Source organism: Stenella coeruleoalba (assembly GCF_951394435.1).
Source record: "Stenella coeruleoalba genome assembly, chromosome: 20".
Classification (NCBI taxonomy): Eukaryota; Metazoa; Chordata; class Mammalia; order Artiodactyla; family Delphinidae; genus Stenella; species Stenella coeruleoalba.
In genome coordinates this window covers 4,414,598-4,436,435 of record NC_137166.1, presented here as the reverse complement: position 1 = coordinate 4,436,435, position 21,838 = coordinate 4,414,598, and the positions used below count along the sequence as shown (strand labels likewise).

The following is a 21,838-nucleotide window of genomic DNA, read 5'->3' as shown; positions in this document are numbered from 1 at the left end:
TCACTACCTAAATAACCTTAGTAAACTCCCTAAGTGCCACCTAAGTAAACCTTTGGGTGCATGTCCTTTGATCTCTTTAGCTGCTTTCATATCTGTCCAATGCCTGTCATATCCCCAGCACAAACCACGGCACCAGCCACATAGTAGGCACTCAATAAACATCTACTGGTCAACAGAAAGAAAAAAGAGAGAGAGAGAAGTAATCATTTCATAATTTCCATCCAACACCGAACTTCAGAGCAAGACAAAAGAAAGGGGGAAGGAGACAGCAGGAAATTGCCCCAGAGCTGCGCTGAAGCTGCCCTTACCTTATATAGACTCCCTAAGAAGTTATGCAAACAAGGTTCAGTAAGGGAAAAAACAACCCACACTCCAAAAAGCTGAGCTGTCAGCTTCCACCAAGCAAGCTCCCTAGAGCGGGCATGAAAGGAAACAGGAAAGAATTCAAACATCCTGCCGCCTGGGGCAGAGGGACAGCTGGCCGGTTGCCACAGCTGCATCATTTCCAGCAAGTTGCTGATGTGGGAGCCCAGGCAGCGACAGACAAAGACCTGGAAGTGCTAAATGTCCTCCCTCTCTTGGACACGGAGAACAAGGGCTCCATGGATGTGTATACAGTCCTTGCATGTGAGATCACACTGTCTGTACACATTGATTCTTTGTCCCACCCCTTCCTCAAAGCAGTAGACTTCTCAAATGATTCCTTCCTCGTTGCATTTTCGTGAAGCGAATGATCCAGCTTTCCTAGTTTGCCAGAGAACACAAGAAAATGGAGTATAGAATATAGCCAGGGGAAAAGAAAGATGATGACTTTGGTAGAACCCTCAGGGAACGGGCTGATCTGGAGACGCAAATTATCAGGACAGCTAAAGGTTTTCCCTCAGTGACAGAGCACCGTAACTTTTTTTTTAATGACTACTTTTACTTCCTTAAATGGCAGTCAGTGTGTTATATCTGGCTTCACCTTCTGACTTAGAGAACAGTGGCTGTAACCAGTTCCTGGAGGCTCTGAGTACATAATTGCAGCGTTGACAATGAGACACTCCGAAGACACTGAAGGATTGCCTGAGCACTACGTGCCCCGGTGTGCACGGCTCTGCATTCTCGTATCCACTTTTTATAGTTTTGCTGTTTCTTCCATTGCTGTTAGTCATTTGACAAACACTTGTTGACAATTTTTGGTTCAAAGACTTTGCTGAATAAGACACAATATGAACCCTCAAAAAATACACAATCTAGCGGGGCAAATAAGAAAAACTAAGTGTGTGGACGCAATGAAGTTAGCACCATAGCCACGAGGCATCACAGGGCATATGGGAACATCAAAGAAAGAAAGAAATTAACTCTTCCTGTGGGGTGGTGATCAGGGCAGCCTTCACAGAGGAGGTGATGTTTGAACTGGGTCTTGAAGGATGACCTAGAGTTCACCCAGCTAACGGGGTAATGAGGAAGAAGGGGGCCCATGTTAACAACTTGAGGGATAGATTCTGACAGAACTCCACAGACAAAAGCACCAGCTTCTGCGGGCAAGTTCAAAATGCCTTCCTCTACCAGTCCCTCTCTCTATCTCTGACTTGCCACAGGCTAGAGGGGCATATAATTAGCTTATTATTACTGTGTGTAAAACAAGAGTTTAAAGGCTCAGAGTGACATCCCTGAGGGCTCCTGCAGCCTGCTCATCCCTACACCAGGAGGACAGGAATCCTGTTCCCTGTGACATCTGCAGTGCCCACAACGGTGCCTGACACACCGTCCACGCTCAATAAACATTTCTCGAGTAAATGAGGAGCCTCTGCCCATCTTCTTCAGCAGCTCAGAAGCACGTTGGTCCCCAATCCTCAGCTGCGTCACTTCACTGGGAGATGCTATCTTATAAGAATAAAACCAATCCCCTCCCTGGATTTTAAAGGCGTAGATTCTAATGAAGAGACTAGCAGAAATAATCAGATGTGGACAGACAGGTAGCAATTGCCTGGTCTGGACAAATGTGCCTTGTAATTAAAAGCACATGGGAAGGGCAGCCCGAGAACAGGGTGATGGTAGGATTAGCAATGCCTGCCTAACGTCGGGGTTCTCCTCTCCCTTCCCTGCTCACATCACCAAGCATGGGGCCTCAGAGGTGCAAAGCAAACGCCAACCCTCAGCAGCTCAGAGATCCAGGAAACCCAGGTTCAAGTCCCCACTCTGCCTCTCTATGCTGTGTGACCAGGGCTCCCTGGCATCCCCTCTCTGATCCCCAATGTTCTGAGCTAGGTGGGGGGGTGGGGGGTTTCTCTGTCCCTGCCTCAGAGCCCCCGAGTGGTGGAGACAGACACACAAGTGGTCTTCATCCCCGTAGCTGTTGACACTCGCAGCCCTGGAGTCTGCCCCCACATTTACAGCTGTGTCAACTCACTCTTTTATTGATTCTCTTAGCTACTAACGCACATGAACATCCAAGACAGACCTTCCGCTTTCCCTTAAGTACCCATGTCCGATGCAACAGTTGCAGGCAATGAAACAACTTCTGGGCACCAGTTTGGTGCCAGGCGCTGAACTGGAAGATGAAAACCCAGTCGTGGGTCCGGTGCTGTGTCTGGCTGTCAATCCTCATCAGAATTATGGAAGGGCTCAGAACTGAACCTGGCACAGAGGCAGCGGCACTAAAAACGCCAGACAGTGGTGATGATAAGAATGTGGCTAACTATTTCAGAGCACACGGAGGCAGTGGGAAATGAGAGCCGGGAGACGATCAAGTTCACGTGAGCACGAGGGGCGGGGCTGAGCGTGTCCTGGGCGCGTGGGTTTGGAAAGGGGCCGTGGGGAAAAGCAGGTCTGACATGGAGGGAAAAGTGGCAGGCAGAACCACAAATGTGGACGTGGGAAGGAACGACAGGAAGACCCAAGGCGAAATTCTGCAAAGTCGTAGGACAAAAGACATGGGAATAAAATGCACGCTGTTCAGGCAAAATCAGTCCTCTGACCCCACCTCCCTGCACACGCAAGGCCACCACCCTGCTGGATTTCTGTCATCCCCCTCACCCCGTTTCTTGTTTTCTTTTTCCCCCCCCAAAATTATTTATTTATTTATTCTGCACCGGGTCTTAGTTGCGGCACGTGGGATCTTTCATTGTGGCATGTGGACTCTTAGTTGCGGCAAGCATGCGGGCTCTAGTTCCCCGATCAGGGATGGAACACGGGCCCCCTGCATCGGGAGTGCAGAGTCTGACCCACTGGACCACCAGGGAAGCCCCACCTCCTTTCTTCTTTACGTTTTAAAAACTGAGATAGTTACATACCATAAAATTCACCCCTTTCAAGTGTACAATTAATTGGTTTTTGGTACATCCACAGGTTGTGCAACCATCACCACTATTTTAGAACATTTTCATCACCTCAAAAGGCGACCCCGTGCCCATGAATAGTCACTCGTCGTCCCCCGTCGCCACTCCTGGCAACCAATAATCTGCTTTCTATCTCCACGGATTTGCTTCTGGAAACTTGAAATAAATGGAATCACACAACCTGTGGCCTTTCAAGTCTGACTTCTCAGCAATAATGTGTCACTCAGCGTCATGTTTTCAAGGTTCACCCATGTGATAGCATGAATTCGTACTTCGTTTGTTTTTATGACCGAGTGATATTCCACTGATGGATGGACCACCTTTTGTCTATCCGTTCATCAGCTGATGGACATTTGGGTGGTTTCCACTTTGGGGACTGTGAATAATCCTGCTGTGAACATTCATGTACAAATTTTTGTGTGTTTTCATCTCTGTCGGGTAGATACTAAGGCATGAAATAGCCAGGCTTAACCTTTCAGGAGCTGCTACACTGTTTCCCATGGGGGCTGCAGCCGTTTCCCTTCCCACCAGCAGTGCATGGGGGTTCTGAGTTGCAACGTCCTCTCAACACCTTTTATTATAGTCTCCTTGTGCGTGTGAAGTGATGCTTCCCTGTGGGTTGGTTTGCATTTCCCTAATGACAATGATGCCGAGCACCTTTTCATGTATTTACTGGCCGTGTGTGTGTCTCCTTTGGAGAAATGTCGCTTCAAATCCCTTGCCTAGGGCTTCCCTGGTGGCAGAGTGGTTAAGAATCCACCTGCCAATGCAGGGGACATGGGTTCAAGCCCTGGTCTGGAAAGATCCCACATGCCGTGGAGCAACTAAGCCCGTGCGCCACAACTACTGGCACTGCGCTCTAGAGCCCGCGAGCCACAACTACTGAAGCCCACGCATCTCTAGCTGGTGCTCTGCAACAAGAGAAACCACCGCAATGAGAAGCTCGTGCACCACAATGAAGAGCAGCCCCAGCTCGGCACAACCAGAGAAAGCCCGCGCACAGCAACAAAGACCCAACGCAGCCAAAAATAAATAAATTAAAAAAAATTTTTTTTAAATCCCTTGCCCATTTTTTACTTGGGTTATTGGTCTTGGTATTGTTGAGTTGTAAGAGTTCTTTATATATTCTGGAAGCTAGACCATTATTGGACGTATGGTTTGAGGGCCTCCCCTTTTGCTGGGCTCATTCCTCACCCAGATACCCGCATGCCCGGCTCCCATTCATTCAGGTCTTGCCTTAGCGTCACCTCCTCTTTAGGCCTCCCCTGACCACCCTGGCTAACAGTGGCCTCCCCACAATCCGTCTCTGGCCCATTGCTTCGTTTCATTTTCTTAGCACTCATCTCGTTCTGAAAAGATCAGATTTGCTAGCTTATCTATTAGCTACCCCTGCATTCCCATTGAATGTAAGCTCTGTGATCCGGATCCCCCAATTCCCCAGTACCAAGAGTGCCTGGCACATAGTAGGTCCGCAGTGTACGTTTGTTGGATAATGAGTAGTTACAAAGCGCCAAAGAAGAGAGTAAGTTACTTTCCCCAAATCGAACACACGGCAGTAGGTTTTGGCAAATCAAGAACAGAGCAAGTGGGACTTCCCTGGTGGCACAGTGGTTAAGAATCTGCCTGCCAATGCACGGGACGTGGGTTCGAGCCCCGGTCCGGGAAGATCCCACATGCCGCGGAGCAACTAAGCCTGTGCGCCTCAACTACTAAGCCTGCGCTCTAGAGCCCGCAAGCCACAACTACTGAGCCCTCATGCCACAACTACTGAAGCCTGCGCACCTAGAGCCCATGCTCCGCAACAAGGGGAGCCGCTGCAATAAGGCCGCGCACCGCAACGAAGAGTAGCCCCCGCTCGCCGCAACTAGAGAAAGCCCGCGCACGGCAACAAAGACCCAACGCAGTCAAAAAAAAAAAAAAAAGAACAGAGCAAGTCATGTAAATCAACTATACTTCAATAAAATTAAAACCAAAACAAAACAAACACAAACACAAAAAAACAGGGCAAACGGTATCCCAGCTCAGGGCTGCAAGAGTTCGCCGGAGTGAACAAAGGATCCCTCCTTGGTTGGGCAGGGAGCTCACACAGGGGCTGCACAGAGCCTGGCTCTTCTCACTCCTCCTCAGAAGCCCCAGCTTCTGACCCAGAGGGGGGCCTGCGGCCTGCCCAAGGCAGCAGCTTCCTTTATTTGCAAACCATGAACAGTGTATACTCCATTCTAGAGCCAGGGTAGAATTATAGCCAAAAAAGAGGAAGAACACTACTTCCGGGTCACATCAGATGACCTCCAAGGGCCATCCCTTCGGTCAAAAGTAGCAGAGGGCTTCCCTGGTGGCGCAGTGGTTGAGAGTCCGCCTGCCGATGCAGGGGACACAGGTTCGTGCCCCGGTCCGGGAGGATCCCGCGTGCCGCGGAGCGGCTGGGCCCATGAGCCATGGCCGCTGGGCCTGCGCGTCCGGAGCCTGTGCTCCGCAACGGGAGAGGCCACAACAGTGAGAGGCCCGCGTACTGGAAAAAAAAAAAAAAAAAAAAACGTAGCAGAGTGACAATTCTTCCCTGGGAAGAATGGAGGCGTTTGAATTACGGAGTGTTGCTCCCCAGAGACCATCACAGGTTCTTCACTTGAATAAAGGCAGAAAAAGTACCTCTGAGCTGCATGTTCTTAGAAATGTACCACCAGCCAGAGACACAGGCCTCGGGTCTGCCCTTGGCATTCAAGAAAAAAGCTTGTGGAAAATTGTTAAGAGGATAGCTCCTAAGAGTTCCTATTACAGGAGAAAAACAAATCTTTTTTCTTTTCTTTTTATTGTATCTATATCAGACGGTGGATGTTAACCTATTACGGTCATCATTTCATGATATATGTAAAGCAAACCATCATGCCGTACCCCTTAAACTTATACAGTGGCGCATGCCAATTATTTCTCAATAAAACTGGGGGAGGGGAAGAGGAAAAAAAAGAAAAGAGCTCGTCCTTGGTCTTCCCTCCTTGTCTCAAAAGAATTTCAGCTGCAAGTGCTGCAGGGTGTCAGGAATGGTGGCCAGGAGCACAGGCACTGGGTGAGGAACACAGCTCCGCCTCTGTGCAACCCCGGGCCAATGACTTTATGGCTCTGAGCCTCAGTTTTCCTGTCTATGAAATGGGAATGACAACAGGGCCTACAACATGGGGTCACGGTGTCGATGAAATGAAATCACGATTGGATGACTCTGGCTGGCAAAACAATGGCCCCTAAAGATGTCCACAGCCTAATCTCCAGAACCTGTGACTCTGTGACTTGACACGGCAAAGGGGACTTGATGGGTGTGATTAAATTAAGGATCTCGGCATGGGGAGATTATCCCGGATGATCCAAGTGGGCCCAAAGTCATCACAGGGGTCCTCAAATAGGGAAGAGAGGGAGGCAGAAGAATCAGAGAGATGGCATCGTGAGAAGGACTCAACCAGCCATTGCCGGCCTTGAAGGTGGAGGAAGGGGCCACGAGCCAAGGGATGCAGGCGTCTCTAGAAGCTGGAAGAGGCCAGGAAATCAGTTCTCCTTTCAAGCCTCCAGAAGGTACACAGCCGGCCCACACCTTGATGTTAGCCCAGTGAGGCTGATTTTGGATTTCTGCCCTCCAGAACTCTAAGATGAGAAAAGTACATTGTTTTAAACCACTACGTTTGTGGCCATCTGTTACAGCAGCCACAGGAAACTCATACAATGACCTCAGCACAATTCCTGGCACAATAAAAGCCCAGTGTTCACCATTATTTTTGAAGTATTACTATTACTTATTATTGGCAAGGAAGCTTACACAAATACACGGATGATAAAAAAAGATTAAGTACGTGAGGAAAAATGAGACAGATGACCAGAAACTAAGTCCAGAATTAAACAGGATGTCAGGCAGGTTAATTTCAAATACACTGATGAAATAAAACACAAAATGCTGGGCTTCCCTGGTGGCACAGTGGTTGAGAGTCCGCCTGCCGATGCAGGGGACACGGGTTCGTGCCCCGGTCCGGGAAGATCCCACATGCCGCAGAGCGGCTGGGCCCGTGAGCCATGGCCGCTGAGCCTGCGCGTCTGGAGCCTGTGCTCCGCAACAGGAGAGGCCACAGCGGTGAGAGGCCCGTGTACCGGGAAAAAAAAAAAAAAAAACACAAAATGCTGAGGTTAACAGCCCTGCCTTCACATACAGGCCTCTGGGGACCTGCCCCTGCAGAGGCCACTGAGTGGAATCTGAAAAGCCGAAAGCATCAAATTAAGTCGGTGAGGAATGCAGCCACGCACGGGCTCCGGGACAGGGAGCTGGGCCAGAGGCCAGTGCGGGTGAGGGTTTCAGAGCCTCGGCACCTGCAGGCATTCCATACAGGCCACTGGGCTGTTATATTGGCAGAGGGAACAGCGGGCCGTCCAGGGCTGAGCTCAGCTCTCAAACATCTCAGGGGACTATGTTCATTCATCTATTCAACACCCACCTGGGGAGAATGCCAGGTGCTGATGGTACAGCAGAGAACCAAGCAGAGCAGGCTTCTGCCCCCCAGGAGCTCAGATTCTAGCAGGAGAGTCAGACAGCAAACAGGTACATGAACAGTCATGTGGATAGAGCTTGGCGGGTTAGGAAGTGCTATAGCCCGCGACTTGGGTCCACACAAGGGAGTGACACACCCACTGGTGAAAAAGAGATTGGGATATCATCTCACACCAGTCAGAATGGCCGTCATCAAAAAATCTACAAACAATAAATGCTGGAGAGGGTGTGGAGAAAAGGGAACCCTCTTGCACTGTTGGTGGGAATGTAAATTGATACAGCCACTATGGAGAACAGTATGGAGGTTCCTCAAAAAACTAAAAATAGAACTACCATATGACCCAGCGATCCCACTACTGGCCATATACCCTAAGAAAACCATAATTCAGAAAAAGTCATGTACCACAATGTTCATTGCAGCTCTATTTGTAATAGTCAGGACACGGAAGCAACGTAAGTGTCCATTGACTGATGAATGCATAAAGAGGATGTGGCACATATATACAATGGAATATTACTCAGCCATAAAAAGAAACGAAATTGAGTTATTTGTAGTGAGGTGGATGGACCTAGAGTCTGTCATACAGAGTGAAGTAAGTCAGAAAAAGAAAAACAAATACCATATGCTAACACATATATATGAAATCTAAAAAAAAAAAAAAAAAAGGTCATGAAGAACCTAGGGTCAAGACTGGAATAAAGACATAGATCTACTAGAGAATGCACTTGAGGACACAGGGAAGGGGAAGGGGAAGCTGGGACAAAGTGAAAGAGTGGTATGGACATATATACACTACCAAATGTAAAACAGAGAGCTAGTGGGAAGAAGCCGCATAGCACAGGGAGATCAGCTCAGTGCTTTGTGACCACCTAGAGGGGTGGGATGGGGAGCGTGGGAGGGAGGGAGACGCAAGAGGGAAGAGACATGGGGATATATGTATATGTATAACTGATTCACTTTGTTATAAAGCAGAAACTAATACACCCTTGTAAAGTAATTATACTCCATAAAGATGTTTAAAAAAATAAATAAATAAATAAAAAGAGAGATTGGAACCAGGTAACCATGAGGGGTGGAGATGCTCCACTGAGGATACCACCGCCACAGAGACAAAGTCTCCCTTTCCAGGATCTCGCCATGGAATTGAAGAAACAGATGCACATGTAACCACCGCAGAATGTGATGAGCATCACAAAGGCAATGAGGGCATCTGAGTGGAGGGGATATTTACACTGGGCCTTGACGGATGTATAGAAGTCCTCCAGGAAAGCAAAACGGACGAGGACAGGGCCGGAAGAGGGAAGACTGTGCACAAGTCCCAAGGAAAGGGGAGGCAGGGCAGCACAGTGCAGGGGAAAGGCTGGGAGCCTCGGACACAGATCTGGGTTCAAAGTCCAAATTTTCTACCTACTGTGCCATCTCAAGCAAGCAAGTGACTTTTAAAAAAAATTTTTGTTTATGGGATGAAACATTCTTTAAGTTCCATAGTGCTTTACAATTTTCAGAAGTTTCGCACACATGATTTCCTATAATCCCATAATAACCCTTTTTTCCCCCACCCCTAACTTGCCCCTCCCCCCCCCACTGGTAACCACTAGTTTGTTCTCTGCATCTGTGAGTCTACCAAGCAAGTGACTTTTGACTCTCCAAGGAAACCATCAGATTCCTTATCAGTAAAATGGGGCTGACTCCTACTCTGGTCCATTGTACATATTACATACACACCCCTCATGGATAAGAAAAATTATAATAGATGAGCCGATACATGCAAAGCGCCACACAGTGCGGGGCATTTGGCCTCCATGGGGACAGAATCATGTGTTGGGAGTGTGCATATGCGTGGGGTGAGCTGGCGAGCATCCCATCTTAAAGGACATTCCATGTCATCTCTAAGCATTTGGACCTTACGGGCAAAAACTACAAAAGGTGGTTAAAGGGAGAGAGAAGTCCGCCTCCCATCTCCACCCCCGCCTGGACTGCAAGCTCGCCAGGGTCAGGAAAGGGTCAACTCAGCACTCAGCAAAGGGCTTCCCTAGAGCAGGCACTCAATACATATCCCGGAGAAGGAAAAGCCAGCGCCAAGGGTGGACCCCAGGAAACACCCACACTTATGGGGCACGAAAGGGAAGGAGAACCAGCAGAAGGAAGTGAGAGCAAGAGATGAGAAACAGAAAAGGAGAACTAGGCAAGCTTTGCAGTGCAGACGCAGAAGCATGGGAAAATTATCTTTTCAGTGAGTAGTGGTCGCTGACGAAGGCTGGAAGGAGGGAAAGTGGAATAAAGACAAAGAAACGGGGTTTCCCTGGTGGTGGTGCAGTGGTTAAGAATCCGCCTGCCAACGCAGGGCACACGGGTTCGAGCCCTGGTCCAGGAAGACCCCACATGCCGCGGAGCAACTATGCCCGTGCGCCACAGCTACTGAGCCCACGTGCCACAACTACTGAAGCCCGCACACCTAGAGCCCGTGCTCCGCAACAAGAGAAGCCACTGCAATGAGAAGCCCGTGCACCGCAACGAAGAGTTAGCCCCCGCTCGCCACAACTAGAGAAAGCCCACGTGCAGCAACGAAGACCCAACGCAGCCAAAAATAAATAAATAAATAAAATAAACTTATTTTAAAAAAGACAAAGAAACGGCCACTACATTTGCCACCAGAGGGTGACAGAGGACCTGTGCACAGGGTGCCAAGCTCTGGTTATGGGGGGGATGCCACGATGTAACGAGGTGAAAAAACGATGGGAGATGAGGACGTAGATATAACATCTATATGATCCACAAGCAATACTTTCAAAAAGTTTGCATTAACGTCTAAAGATTTTCAAGGAGCAGAAACTCAATTCATTTCAACTAATTGAACACTTTTGCTGAACCATAGACACCCTACTTACCAGGAAAAGGGACATCTAGCAAACTTCTCCATGGGAGATGGGCCCACAAACTCCAAAGGAAGCACAAATATCACCCAGAAGAGCTGTCACAAAGCCCACGCATCTCATGACACAAAGAAGACACAATGCAGCTCAGGACCTCCCAGCAACGGATGTGTGGGCCAAGAAGGCAGTGGGAGAGTGAATTTTGCAGAAAACTGTGAGGTAATGTCTCAGTAGCCCTTCAGGTGCCACTTAAGACTCAGCACCCAACATTGTTTCTGGAGCAACAGAAGCGATGTTTCAATCGATGTTTGTTGAATACTGAGGAACAGACTATCTAGCACTTTACAATGTCCAAAGCACTGTCACAGATTTACAGCTTCCTTTTGACCTCATATTGCCTTAGACTCACTAGACAATTTCTCTTCATCCCTTCTCACACCAATTTCTAAATTTGAGCGAAGCTAGGGGGAAAAGATCCACATGTAGAAGAGCAAAATACATAGACCGCCACTTGTACGTGTGTTGTACAGCTGCACAGGCAGAGGCCATGGACAGCAAGTGTATTTGTCTCTTTCCCGTTCCATCCCTCTTGCAGTAACGGCAAAGACTCTCTCCTTGACTAAACTGTAACCAGGCTCTTCTGAGCTCTTTTTCAACTAGGTCTCAACTTCTGGACTTCTGTGTTCATCCCTGCCTTATCCGACTTTAGCAAGGATCCTGCCAAGTCAGTCGAGCTAGAATCCCCCATCCTCCATATCCGATCACCCTCGATATCTAAATTGGGTTCCTCATCCCCACCCTCCCCCGGTGATGTCTGATCACTGGCCTGCCTTCAGCAAGTATCCCGTTAGGTCAGTTCAGCAAGAATCCCCCCTCACCCCTGACCCTTCCTCTTGGTAACTTTCTATCCACGGATCCCCACCTTGCTCCTTCACTACAAATTCCCACTTTTCCTTGTTGTATTCAGAGTTGGACCTGATCTCTCTCCCCTGTAGTGGTCCCTGCACCTACTCCAACAGTCCCCTGAACAAAGTCTGCCTTACTGCTCTTTAACAAGAGTTAGAATGAATGGTTTTTTTCTTTAACAATAAAGACACCCCCGTTTCCTTAGGAACCATCCCACTGCCACACTCAGTCCCTGGTGGGGCTGATCCCATCCCAGAGCGGCATTACCTATACCTCAGCTAATGCATTTTGCCACTCTTCTTGGGAGCAGAGCAGACTAGAGAAGGGGGCTGTGAGAGAGAAAGAGAATGCATGGTCAAGAAGGGCCTCTTTCTTAAATATCTATGCCAAGGGGTCAGGCAGCCTCTCCTAACATATCTCCCATGATGGGGGTCTTACTACCACCAGTGACAGCCCATTCTAACTTGAGGCCAGTTCTTCCTCAGGCAAATCCAAAATCTGTCCCTGAAATTTCTACTGTTTGGTGCTCTACCACATGGGGTTGGGGTGAGGGTAGGAACACTGAAGAAGTCCACACCTTCCACAAGACAGCTCCTCAAACATCTGAAGACAACACTCCTGTCCCCCTGCGGTGTCTCTCCAAGTGAAATATGCCCCATTTACTCAGTCAGTTCTCACATGAGAGGTTTTGAATTCCTTGCCCAACCTGGATTCTCCTCTCTTAGCCTGTCCGAGCCATCTACTCTGGGTGCTATGACCAGGACTCTTTTAGAGGGAAATGAGAAACAACCCTCTCAAGCTGCCTTAAGGAAAAAAAAAAATTAATTGGCTCATGAAAGCAAACAGCCAGGAGAGAGCTTCAGGCATGGCTGGATCCAGAAGCTTAAGCCATGTCATCTGTTCTCCATCCTCCATCTTTGGCTCTATACCTGAGTTTTCAGGTTCCCTCTCCAAATGGTTAATGGGTGCTGCAAGCCCCAAGCCTTCAACGTGCTTACAGGTCTTAATCCCAGAGAAAGATAAAGGGACCCAAAGTCTAAGGGATGGAGCCGATTGGTTTGACTTGAGTCACCTGGGCCCAACCCTGAACCAATCAGTTAACAGACTTGTTAACAGTTAATGGCTTACTCTGACTGGCCAGATCTGGGTCATGTGCCCTCTCAGTGGGGAGAGGCAGAGTCAACCTCACTGGAACTACACTGGCTGAGCAGGATTATTATAAAATGACAGGGAGAAGTTCCTCCAGAGGATGGCATGCTGGACAGACAAAAACATGCAACCCCACATCTCTCTGGGAGTGATGTTGGAGCTGAACACTCCAGACTCACCAGAGCATCATGGGAATATCATCTGCACCCAGACAGACCACCTTCCGAAGTGCTACATTAACAGTAACCACATTTATTGAGCAGCCACTCTATACCAGGCATTGCCCTACAAGCTTGATGCGTATCATGTCAATTTACCCTCACAACAACCCTGCACACCATGTGCAATTACTATCCCCACGTTACAGAAGAGGAAACAGAGAATCTGGGAGACTTGACCAAGGTCACACAGCGCAGCAAGGCTACAACTGAAGGCGAGACACCTTGGCTCCAACATCGATGCTCGTAACTGTAACTGATCGGCTCTAAAATCTGCACCAACAGAAAACTGGATTCCTTCCCAGGCGGCTGGATTCTTTCTAAAATAGAACGGCTTGCAACAGAGTATTTTGGGGTCCATCAATAATAGATGTATTAAACAAGGCTACATTTATATGAGAGGACATTCTGGAGCTACTTTATAAATTTATTTATTTAGTTTTGGCTGTGTCAGGTCTTTGCTGCTGTGCGCGGGCTTTCTCTAGTTGTGGCAAGCACGGACTACTCTTTCTTGCGGTGCACGGGCTTCTCATTGCGGTGGCTTCTCTTGTTGTGGAGCATGGGCTCTAGGCACACGGGCTTCAGTAGTTGTGGCACGTGGGCTCAGTAGTTGTGGCTCGCGAGCTCTAGAATGCAGGCTCAGTAGTTGTGAACGGGCTTAGTTGCTCCGCGGCATGGGGGATCTTCCTGGACGAGGGCTCGAACCCGTGTCCCTTGCATTGGCAGGCGGATTCTTAACCACTGTGCCACCAGGGAAGCCCAAAACTCCATTGCTTTTTTTTTTTTTTTTTTGCGGTATGTAGGCCTCTCACCGCTGTGGCCCCTCCCGTTGCGGAGCACAGGCTCCGGACACGCAGGCCTAGCGGCCATGGCTCACGGGCCCAGCCGCTCTGCGGCACGTGGGATCCTCCCGGACCGGGGCACGAACCCGTGTCCCCTGCATCGGCAGGCGGACTCCCAACCACTGCGCCGCCAGGGAAGCCCCTGGAGCTACTTTAAAGGCTGGGCGATGACAATAGAACATCAGCTCCATGAGGACAGGGGCTTTCTCTGCGTCTATATTTATCCTCAGTGCCTAGAACAGTACCCAACAGAGTAGCCGCTCGTATACACTGGAGGAAGGAAAGAGGGAACGAACGAACGAATGAACAAATTTCTGAGCGTTCAACTATATCTGAACTATATCTGGTTTTTATTCTCTTGTTTCTGCTTAGTCTTGCTTTCCGAGTATCCTGCAAAGGACGTGTATTACTTGTAAGGTACAGAAAGAAGACATGATTTCATAGACAACTCGAGCCATTGCCCCAACACACACACATGATCTGTAAGCCCTTATGCTGAGATCAGAGAGATCACGTGACCAGTCAATCTGCGAAACAGCTCCTTTCTCCTTTGCCAGCTGAGCCCTGGCTCCTCCCCACTGCCCGGGGCTCTGTTGGGGCAACCAAAGACCCTCCAGCACAGCTCGGTACCCATTCCCTCCCCAGCATCTCTTCCCCTCCCATCTCTCTGGTGCTCTCAGACCACATACGTTACTTCCACAACAACTAAATCCACCAATGAGGTGACAATCGCAGTGATTACCATTTAGGGAGCACTTATTGCATCTTTGGCACCATAGACCTGCTTCCTTAATCCTGCCACTGAGCACATTATAGCAAAAGAAAGAGCAGATGAACTCACCTGCTCCAGATCCCACGACTGGCAAGTATTTGAACCCAGGCCTGTTTGAAGCAGCCCAGCCCTTTAACCACTGTGCTAACCACCTGTTACCATGTACTGAGCACCTACTGCATGCAGGCCCAGGCTAAAGGTCTCATGCACGCCCACATGGGGCCTACTGCGTGCCAGCCTGGGGTTGAGCGTCTCTCATGGGCAAACCCAGAGTTGAGCGCCTACTGTGTGCTGAGCTGGGGCATGCACTGATAGCTTCAGAGTAGAAAGCACCCTGTCATCCTAAGTACTAGGAGAATAAAAATAATACCATAAAAAGTAACAGTAACACCAGGGAGGTGCTGGACTCTCCTTTTAGACATGATATTTCAGTTAACCCTCTCAGTCACCATCAGAAGCAGGCACCATCAGGACCCGCATTTTACCGAGCAGAAAACTGTGGCACAGAGAAAGGGATGTCCTTGCCCAAGGCCACACAGCAAGGGGCAGAGCTGGGATGTGAATCTAGAGCTTTTCTGATTCCCAAGGGTTCTGGCTGTTGAAATACAGAAGGGATTGCACTAGACTGGTTTGCTGGCTCAATCCCAGATGGACAGATACAGGGGAGAGGAATTCTGCCCGGAGGGAACCTCCAAAATCACTGGCCTGCAGGCTGGGAGTATTACACAGGGTCAGGCCACAGGTGCACAAAGAAGGGTGTGGGGAGCTATTGGGCAGGAGAGGTGGGTGGGGACCAACGGACTGGAATGGCAAGCAGGCAGCCTGTAAATGCAATGGGCAGATGGGAGCTATAGATGGCTAATGAGCAGAGGAGAGACTTGATTAGAGCTCTTCTTTAGGAAGAGTTACTCCCAGTGGGGGTTTGGGGTGGGGTAGAATGGTTGTAGGACAAGAAAGAACAAGGGCTGAGGGACTGTTGCAGTAAGCGCGGGCCGTGGACCTGTTTTGGGTTTGCCCCTCTTCTGGAAGCAATATGCCCTCCCATCCACTTTTCCCTTACGAAACCACCCTCCCCCACCCTGGCTCCTGGTTTGGGTGGGCCTGCCCCTCCCCCTCTCCAGGGGTGGGCACCGATCCAGCTCTAGCCAGCCAGAATGGCGGTGATTGGTTCACAGTGGGCACATGAACCCAGCCAGGCCAAACAGTGTCTGTCAGTCTGGAGACTTCCACTGAAATCGGTGGCAGAGTCTGTCTGTCCCCATCAGGATGGCTTTGCCCGCAGCCCGGAAGCTGGGATGCTTAGGGGGCAACTGTATCACCGCTCAGGGAGAACCTGCCCTCCTGCCCCCAAGAAGGGCAATAAAGGAGGAAGACAGAGCTAGCAGCAGCAGGAGGGGAGGTTGAGTTTGGGCAGCCTTACCTGCAGCTGCTACTTGGCCTGGACTTGCCAACCGTGGAAGCTACACTTCTTTTTTTTTTTTTTTTTTTTTTTTTGCTTAAGCTAACTGCACTGGGCTTCTCTCACCGCCCCTGACAGATCTCCCACCATTCCACACGGACTGAAGTTTGGGGCAAGAAGCAAGCGCAGACGCGGTGATGGAGCACTTAGTGCAGCAGGAAGGGGGCCAGGTGAGTCCAGCGCCAGACGAGCCAGTGCGGGGCGCTGAGGACTCCAAATCCTGCCGGCAGAAAGAAACAGGAGGACGAGGGCCCAGCGACTTTCCAGATCCACGACCTTCGGGAAGCACCTCCTGCAGACAAGGACAGGCCAGACTGGGGGCTGAGGAGAGGTGACAGGGAGAGGCTGCACGGGCACATTCCATTCTGGAAAACCTGGGGGAAGGACAGGAGAAGGAAGACAGTAGCCAGCGAGCACAGGAGAGGTGAAGGAGGGTGTTGCAGACAGACGATGCCCAAGGAGGGGCTGTCAGGGAGGAGAGCGAGCCCGGGGACCCTCCACCCCCTCATCCCCACAGTGCAGACGGAGGGGAGACCAGGTGCTGTTTTCAGGCCCCCAGGTCCGCTGTGACCTTGTGAGAGGTTTGGAAATAGGAAGGCTGGACCAGAGCGGGAGCCTCAGGCCTGTCAGGACACCTGGCTGGGGATGAGGGCCACCAAGAAGCCTCCCGGCATCACGCGAATAGGCAAGTGTGTCTTTTGTGACCTGCAAACAACCCCACAAGCCCTGACCAGAACCTGCTGTGCCACTGAAGAATCCTCATGGCTTAGAAATGAGAGCCTAAACCACTTCCTCAGCAAGAAGGGGCCAAGAGCACAGACCTCGGAGCCAGCCTGCCCGGGTTCAAGTCCCAGCTCTGCCACGACCTTGCTGTGTGATCTCTGGCAAGTCACTTAACCTCTCTGGGTCTTGGTTTCCTCATCTATGGAAGTAACAGAGACAAGGCATGTCCAGCGTAGTGACTTGCATATAGAAAGTTACTACTCAGCGTTCTGAATCCTTGGTCACTGGGTTATGAGGACACGGCAGTGGGATGGAACCAGCTTTTCTAACACAAACAAGAGCAGACACGGCAACCATAACGCGCCTATACATTTGTCCAACAGATGGCTGGGGAAGGAAGGCGGACTTCCAGCCAAAGCAGACGGAGCCTTCAGATCCCACAGCCCATTCATAAGATCAACAAGCAGCAGGGAGAGCATTTTTAGTTCTCCCCCCAGGCCCTCCCCACTCCCATTCCTGTCATTGGGGGAAGGGTCTGACTAGCAAACCGCAAAGCTCCAGGGAGGGAGGAAGTGTTCTCTGACCACAGCCTCGCCCCATGGCCAGGAGCATCTGTTCGGAACCTACTCACAGGATGCCCTTTCTTCCCGGGGTCACCTTCTCCTACTCCATGGAGAGAACAATAGCTTCAGAGGCAGGGGGCGGGGGGCAGGGGAAGACCCCATTCTGATGGGGGGTGGGGTGATGGATGGCCGGCAGGAGGAAACTGCTACCTTACTGTCAAGGGAGGAAAGAAGCCAGCCTGTGACAAAGCCTCCGAGACAGCAAGGCAGAAAATACTGCTGAAACTCCCAGTTATATGCCAGATGGGGTGAAAGCCAGGAGTCTGCACTTACTCCACTTGTAAAAGCAGTCATCGTGGTGGCGGAAGGATAGAGGTGGTTCAGAGACGGGGCTCCTCCGCCAGGATTGGAACCCAGCCCCCACCCCCACCCCGCTCTCCACAAGCGGCCCCCGCACCTCATTAGATGTCAGTTGTGAGAGTACTTCACACATCTGATATTTTAAACAATCCAAAAGCAGTGAGTGAACGTCTAGAGGCAGCACTTAGGAAGACGTTCTAGTTGAGAGAAGATTTAAAAAATAAACAAAGCTCAGTACCACCCAGTCCATAGCAGACACTTTATAAACATTCTTTTAATTAGAGTAAATGCAAAATACCATTTGAATAAAGGAAAGGGGCCGTCGCATGATCCTGGGCACGATGAGAACTTTTTATTTATTTCACAAATGACCATGTCGTTTGCACAGGCACTGACTCACCAATTCTCACAACAGCCCTCTAAGATTACAGGAGAGGAAACCAAGGCCCCGAGAGTTAAAGTAACTTGCCCCAAACCACACAGCTAGAGGGTGGCCACGTGGGGATTCCAACCCACCTTGCTGACTGAGTCCCCACCCTAACCTCCAGGCTGCACTGCCTGTGTCTGAATCTATGTTTCCAAGCTAGAGACCAGAGCCTGGAAAAGAGCCCATTCTCCAATCTCAGCTTTAAAAGGCCCTCTTACCAACGATGCTGGGCCTTTTGCTTCTATGGGGTGGGGATGGGGGGTTGTGGTTCTACCTGCGTGCGTTCTTTCCTCCTAATGGTTCAACACACCGCAGGGAAGGGCAGAAAGTTTACAAACCCTAAGGATCCTGCTTGAAAGATTTCTTACATATGTAGAAACCTGTTTAACCGCCTCACAGATCAAAATACATTTTCAACCCCACCCGACCCCACACCACCTTCCGGGTGCCCCTCCCCCCACCAGTGCCTATCTACCCGCAAATATGCCCATTCTTCTGACTTTTCACACCACAGATTGGCTTTGCCTTTTCTATCATTTCATATACATGGGATCCTACGGTGGGTACACTTTCATATCTGGTTCTATAGTCTACAAATAAAAACATTTCACCAGCACACGGACAATGATTGTGGGAGAAGGGGGGTGGGTGAAGCTGACCGTTTCCAGCTCCTGCAATAAACGCTAGGATTGTTTTTATTGGGGCTCACTGACCGGTGGAAGGGGAAAGCGGGGAGGGCTGGAGCCAGGAGTTTGGAACAGCGGCAGTTGACGGTGGAAAACTAGCGACCCGCAGGAGGCAAAGGAGCTGCCGTGCCTGAAAAGGTTACCTTGGGAGAGAGGAAGCCAGGCGGTCGCCTCTGATCGCTCTGGATGCCCAGAGGGGAGAAGCCTTTGTGAGGCTTTAGAACGCTCAAATCTGGTTCCTACGGTGCCAGAGGCGCCCAGGGTGGCCACAGGCTCCGCCCAGTTTGGCCTCTGCCGCCCCTCCCCGGCACTGACAATATCCCAGAAGACGGGGAACTCCCCCAGATGGCGCGTCTCCCTACCTGTGCACTGTTGGATGAAGTCCTGATATTCCGCTCCCTGCTCGCCGGGGACGATGGTGGAGCCGTCATATTTAAAAGTCACCCTTTGGATTGGGAGAAGAGAAAAACACACATACACACATCAGCGTTGGTAGCTGCACAGTGCCGAGCTTCCAGCAGGACAATCTAAAAGATGCTCTGGCTAGGGAGAAGCCAGCGCTGGCTTTCCACGCCGTCCTGGGTTAAGGCTGCGGGAAGACAGCACGGGATGACCCTTCATCCGTCCGGTCTGGAAGACGGGTCAGTGCACCAGGCCCCTTGCGAGCTCGGGAGCGGGGCTTGGAGAGCAAAGGAAAGTTCCTCACCAGATGACGGCCGAGCCGTCGTCGCGCACCAGGTTGTACGCCGTCCGGCAAGCCTCTTTGTCGATCTTGGTGGCCATCGCCGCGATGCCGCAACGTGGATACTGTGCTCGCAGCGACAGATAAGCGCGCTCCGGGACGGCTACAGGGACCAGAGCAGAGCGGGGCGGGGACGCTCCAAGGGCGGGCGGGCGGGCAGCGGCGGCGACAGCGGCCGGGGAAAGCGAGCTCTGAGCTCCGAGCGCTGCTCTGGCTCCGAGGGCGCCGTGAGCGCGCGCCAGACCTAGGCCGCGCCGCCCCGCCCCCCTCCAGCCATTGGCCTCCCAGGACGCATCCCGCCACGCCTCCTCTCGCTATTGGTCGTAGGGCGTCGAGGGCGGGGCTCTTTACGTGACAGCGACCAATCCCAGCCCGAGTGAGTTGCGCAACTCTGCAGCGGGGGCTGGAGGAGGGGACTTCTTTCCCCCCGCCTCCTCCTTCCTCCTCCTCCTCTTCTCCCTACCCCCTCTTCTCCTGTATCCCCCAGCCCTTTCCTCCTTCTCCCACTCCCCCAGCTTCCCCCCCCATTTCCTCCTCCCCAAGCCGTTTCTCCTTTCCCTCTCTCTTCTCTTGTCCTTCTCCGTCCTCACTCCTTGAGCCTGTCTCCTCATTTTCTCCCTCGCCTCCCCTCCTCCTCCTTGCTCCTCCCACTTCCGTAACCCCCCTCCCTCCTACCTATACTCACCTCCCCTCTATCCCCTCCCTCTATCCCCCTCCCCCCTTGCCCCCCCACCAGGCTGCTGGGCTCCACAGGGGATCTCCAAGTGGGTGACTTAATGCATCAAACCCAAGGAGACTGCCCCTGCCCCAGTGTATGGCTCCCTGGTTTCTAGGTAGGGAGGAATTGGAAAGAATTAAGCATTTTTAAATAGGAGGGAATAGAAAGTGGACTGCTTCCAAAATGCTGGTGGGATCACTGTTTACTTTGTGTTCCGGTTATTTGCATTCACAGCTTATCTCTCCCTTTGGGTTCCTCCGAGGGCAGGAGCTGACTCATTCTGTCTTCTTTCTGCCCTCACTGACTCACTCATTCATTCCCTCCTGCAATCATTCCACAAAGATGAGTTACAGGGTCAAGGCAAGTAAAAAGCCCAGACCCCAGAGACCTGGCTCTTGCATTGCATCTAGCCCTGCCTCTTTTTAACTGTGGGCCCTTGGACAAGACTGAAAAACTCTCTGATTACTTTCCTCCAATGAAATAATAATAGTACTGACACCATAGGTTTGCTTTATGATTAACGGAACCGATACTTATAAACAGATATATTAGACCTTCAACAAAAGGTCATCGTTGTTGGTTATTAACTAAAATAAATCCTAAATAGAAACCCCAAAGGTCAGAACAATGTCCGATTAGTAATAAAATTCTCAATGGCAAACAAACAAAAATCAACCGATCAAGCATCGAACAGGTAAATGGGGGGAGGGGGTGGATGGGACCACATTTACAGGAAAGTGGGAGCCGATGTTGCTATAAAGACAAAAACAAAGAAATTCCAGTTTGATGCAGCTCCTACCTTACTTCTTGATAAAGGTAATGGGACAATCGGCCATTGGAAAGAAGAACAAAGATGAATCCATACCTCACACCACAGATCAGGGTAAATGCCAAAAGGATCAAAGATTTGCCTGTAAATTAAGGAAACCACAAAGTGCCAGAAGAAAACGTGGGAAGCTTCCTTTATAAGACTGGAATGAGAAAGGTCTTTCTAACTATGACTCAAAACACAGAAGCGGGGCTTCCCTGGTGGCGCAGCGGTTGAGAGTCCGCCTGCCGATGCAGGGGACACGGGTTCGTGCCCCGGTTCGGGAAGATCCCACATGCCGCGGAGCGGCTGGGCCCGCGGTACGGAAAAAACAAAACAAAACAAAAAACCACAGAAGCCATAACAAAAGATGGATACATTCAAATATGTAAAAAGTCTTCTTCAATGGGAAAAAACAAAACAAAACAAAAGGCAAGGCAGTAGAAAGTATTTGCAACTCAGATCACAAAGAATTTGTCTTGCTGACGTGTAGAGAAACCAACCTAAGAAAGAGAAAAGAGGGAATTCCCTGGCGGTCCAGTGGTTAGGACTCTCTGTTTCCACTGCCTGGGGCCCGGGGTTCAATCCCTGGTCAGGGAACTAAGATCCTGCAAGGCATGTGGCACGGCCAAAAAAAAAAAAGAAAGAGAGAAAAGGAAAGTGGGCACAGGATATGACCAGACAGATCAGAAGGCTCTTAAACACATGAGAAGATGTTCAATCTCAAGCCCTAATAAGAAAAATGCAAA

At 50.4% G+C, this 21,838-nt stretch overlaps 1 protein-coding gene across 1 annotated transcript in view; it reads right to left on the bottom strand.

Annotated features, from left to right (window-relative positions):
- Window positions 1-19,690, bottom strand: part of COTL1 (coactosin like F-actin binding protein 1) — a 43,816-nt gene extending 24,126 nt beyond the window's left edge. The window contains exons 1-2 of the mRNA XM_079907650.1: window positions 19,528-19,690; window positions 19,184-19,266 (exon numbers count right to left, since the gene is read on the bottom strand). Coding sequence (XP_079763776.1) covers window positions 19,184-19,266; window positions 19,528-19,604 — 160 coding nt within the window. The 5' untranslated portion in view covers window positions 19,605-19,690. The remainder of the gene's footprint in view (window positions 1-19,183; window positions 19,267-19,527) is intronic.
- Window positions 19,691-21,838: the final 2,148 nt, after the last annotated feature.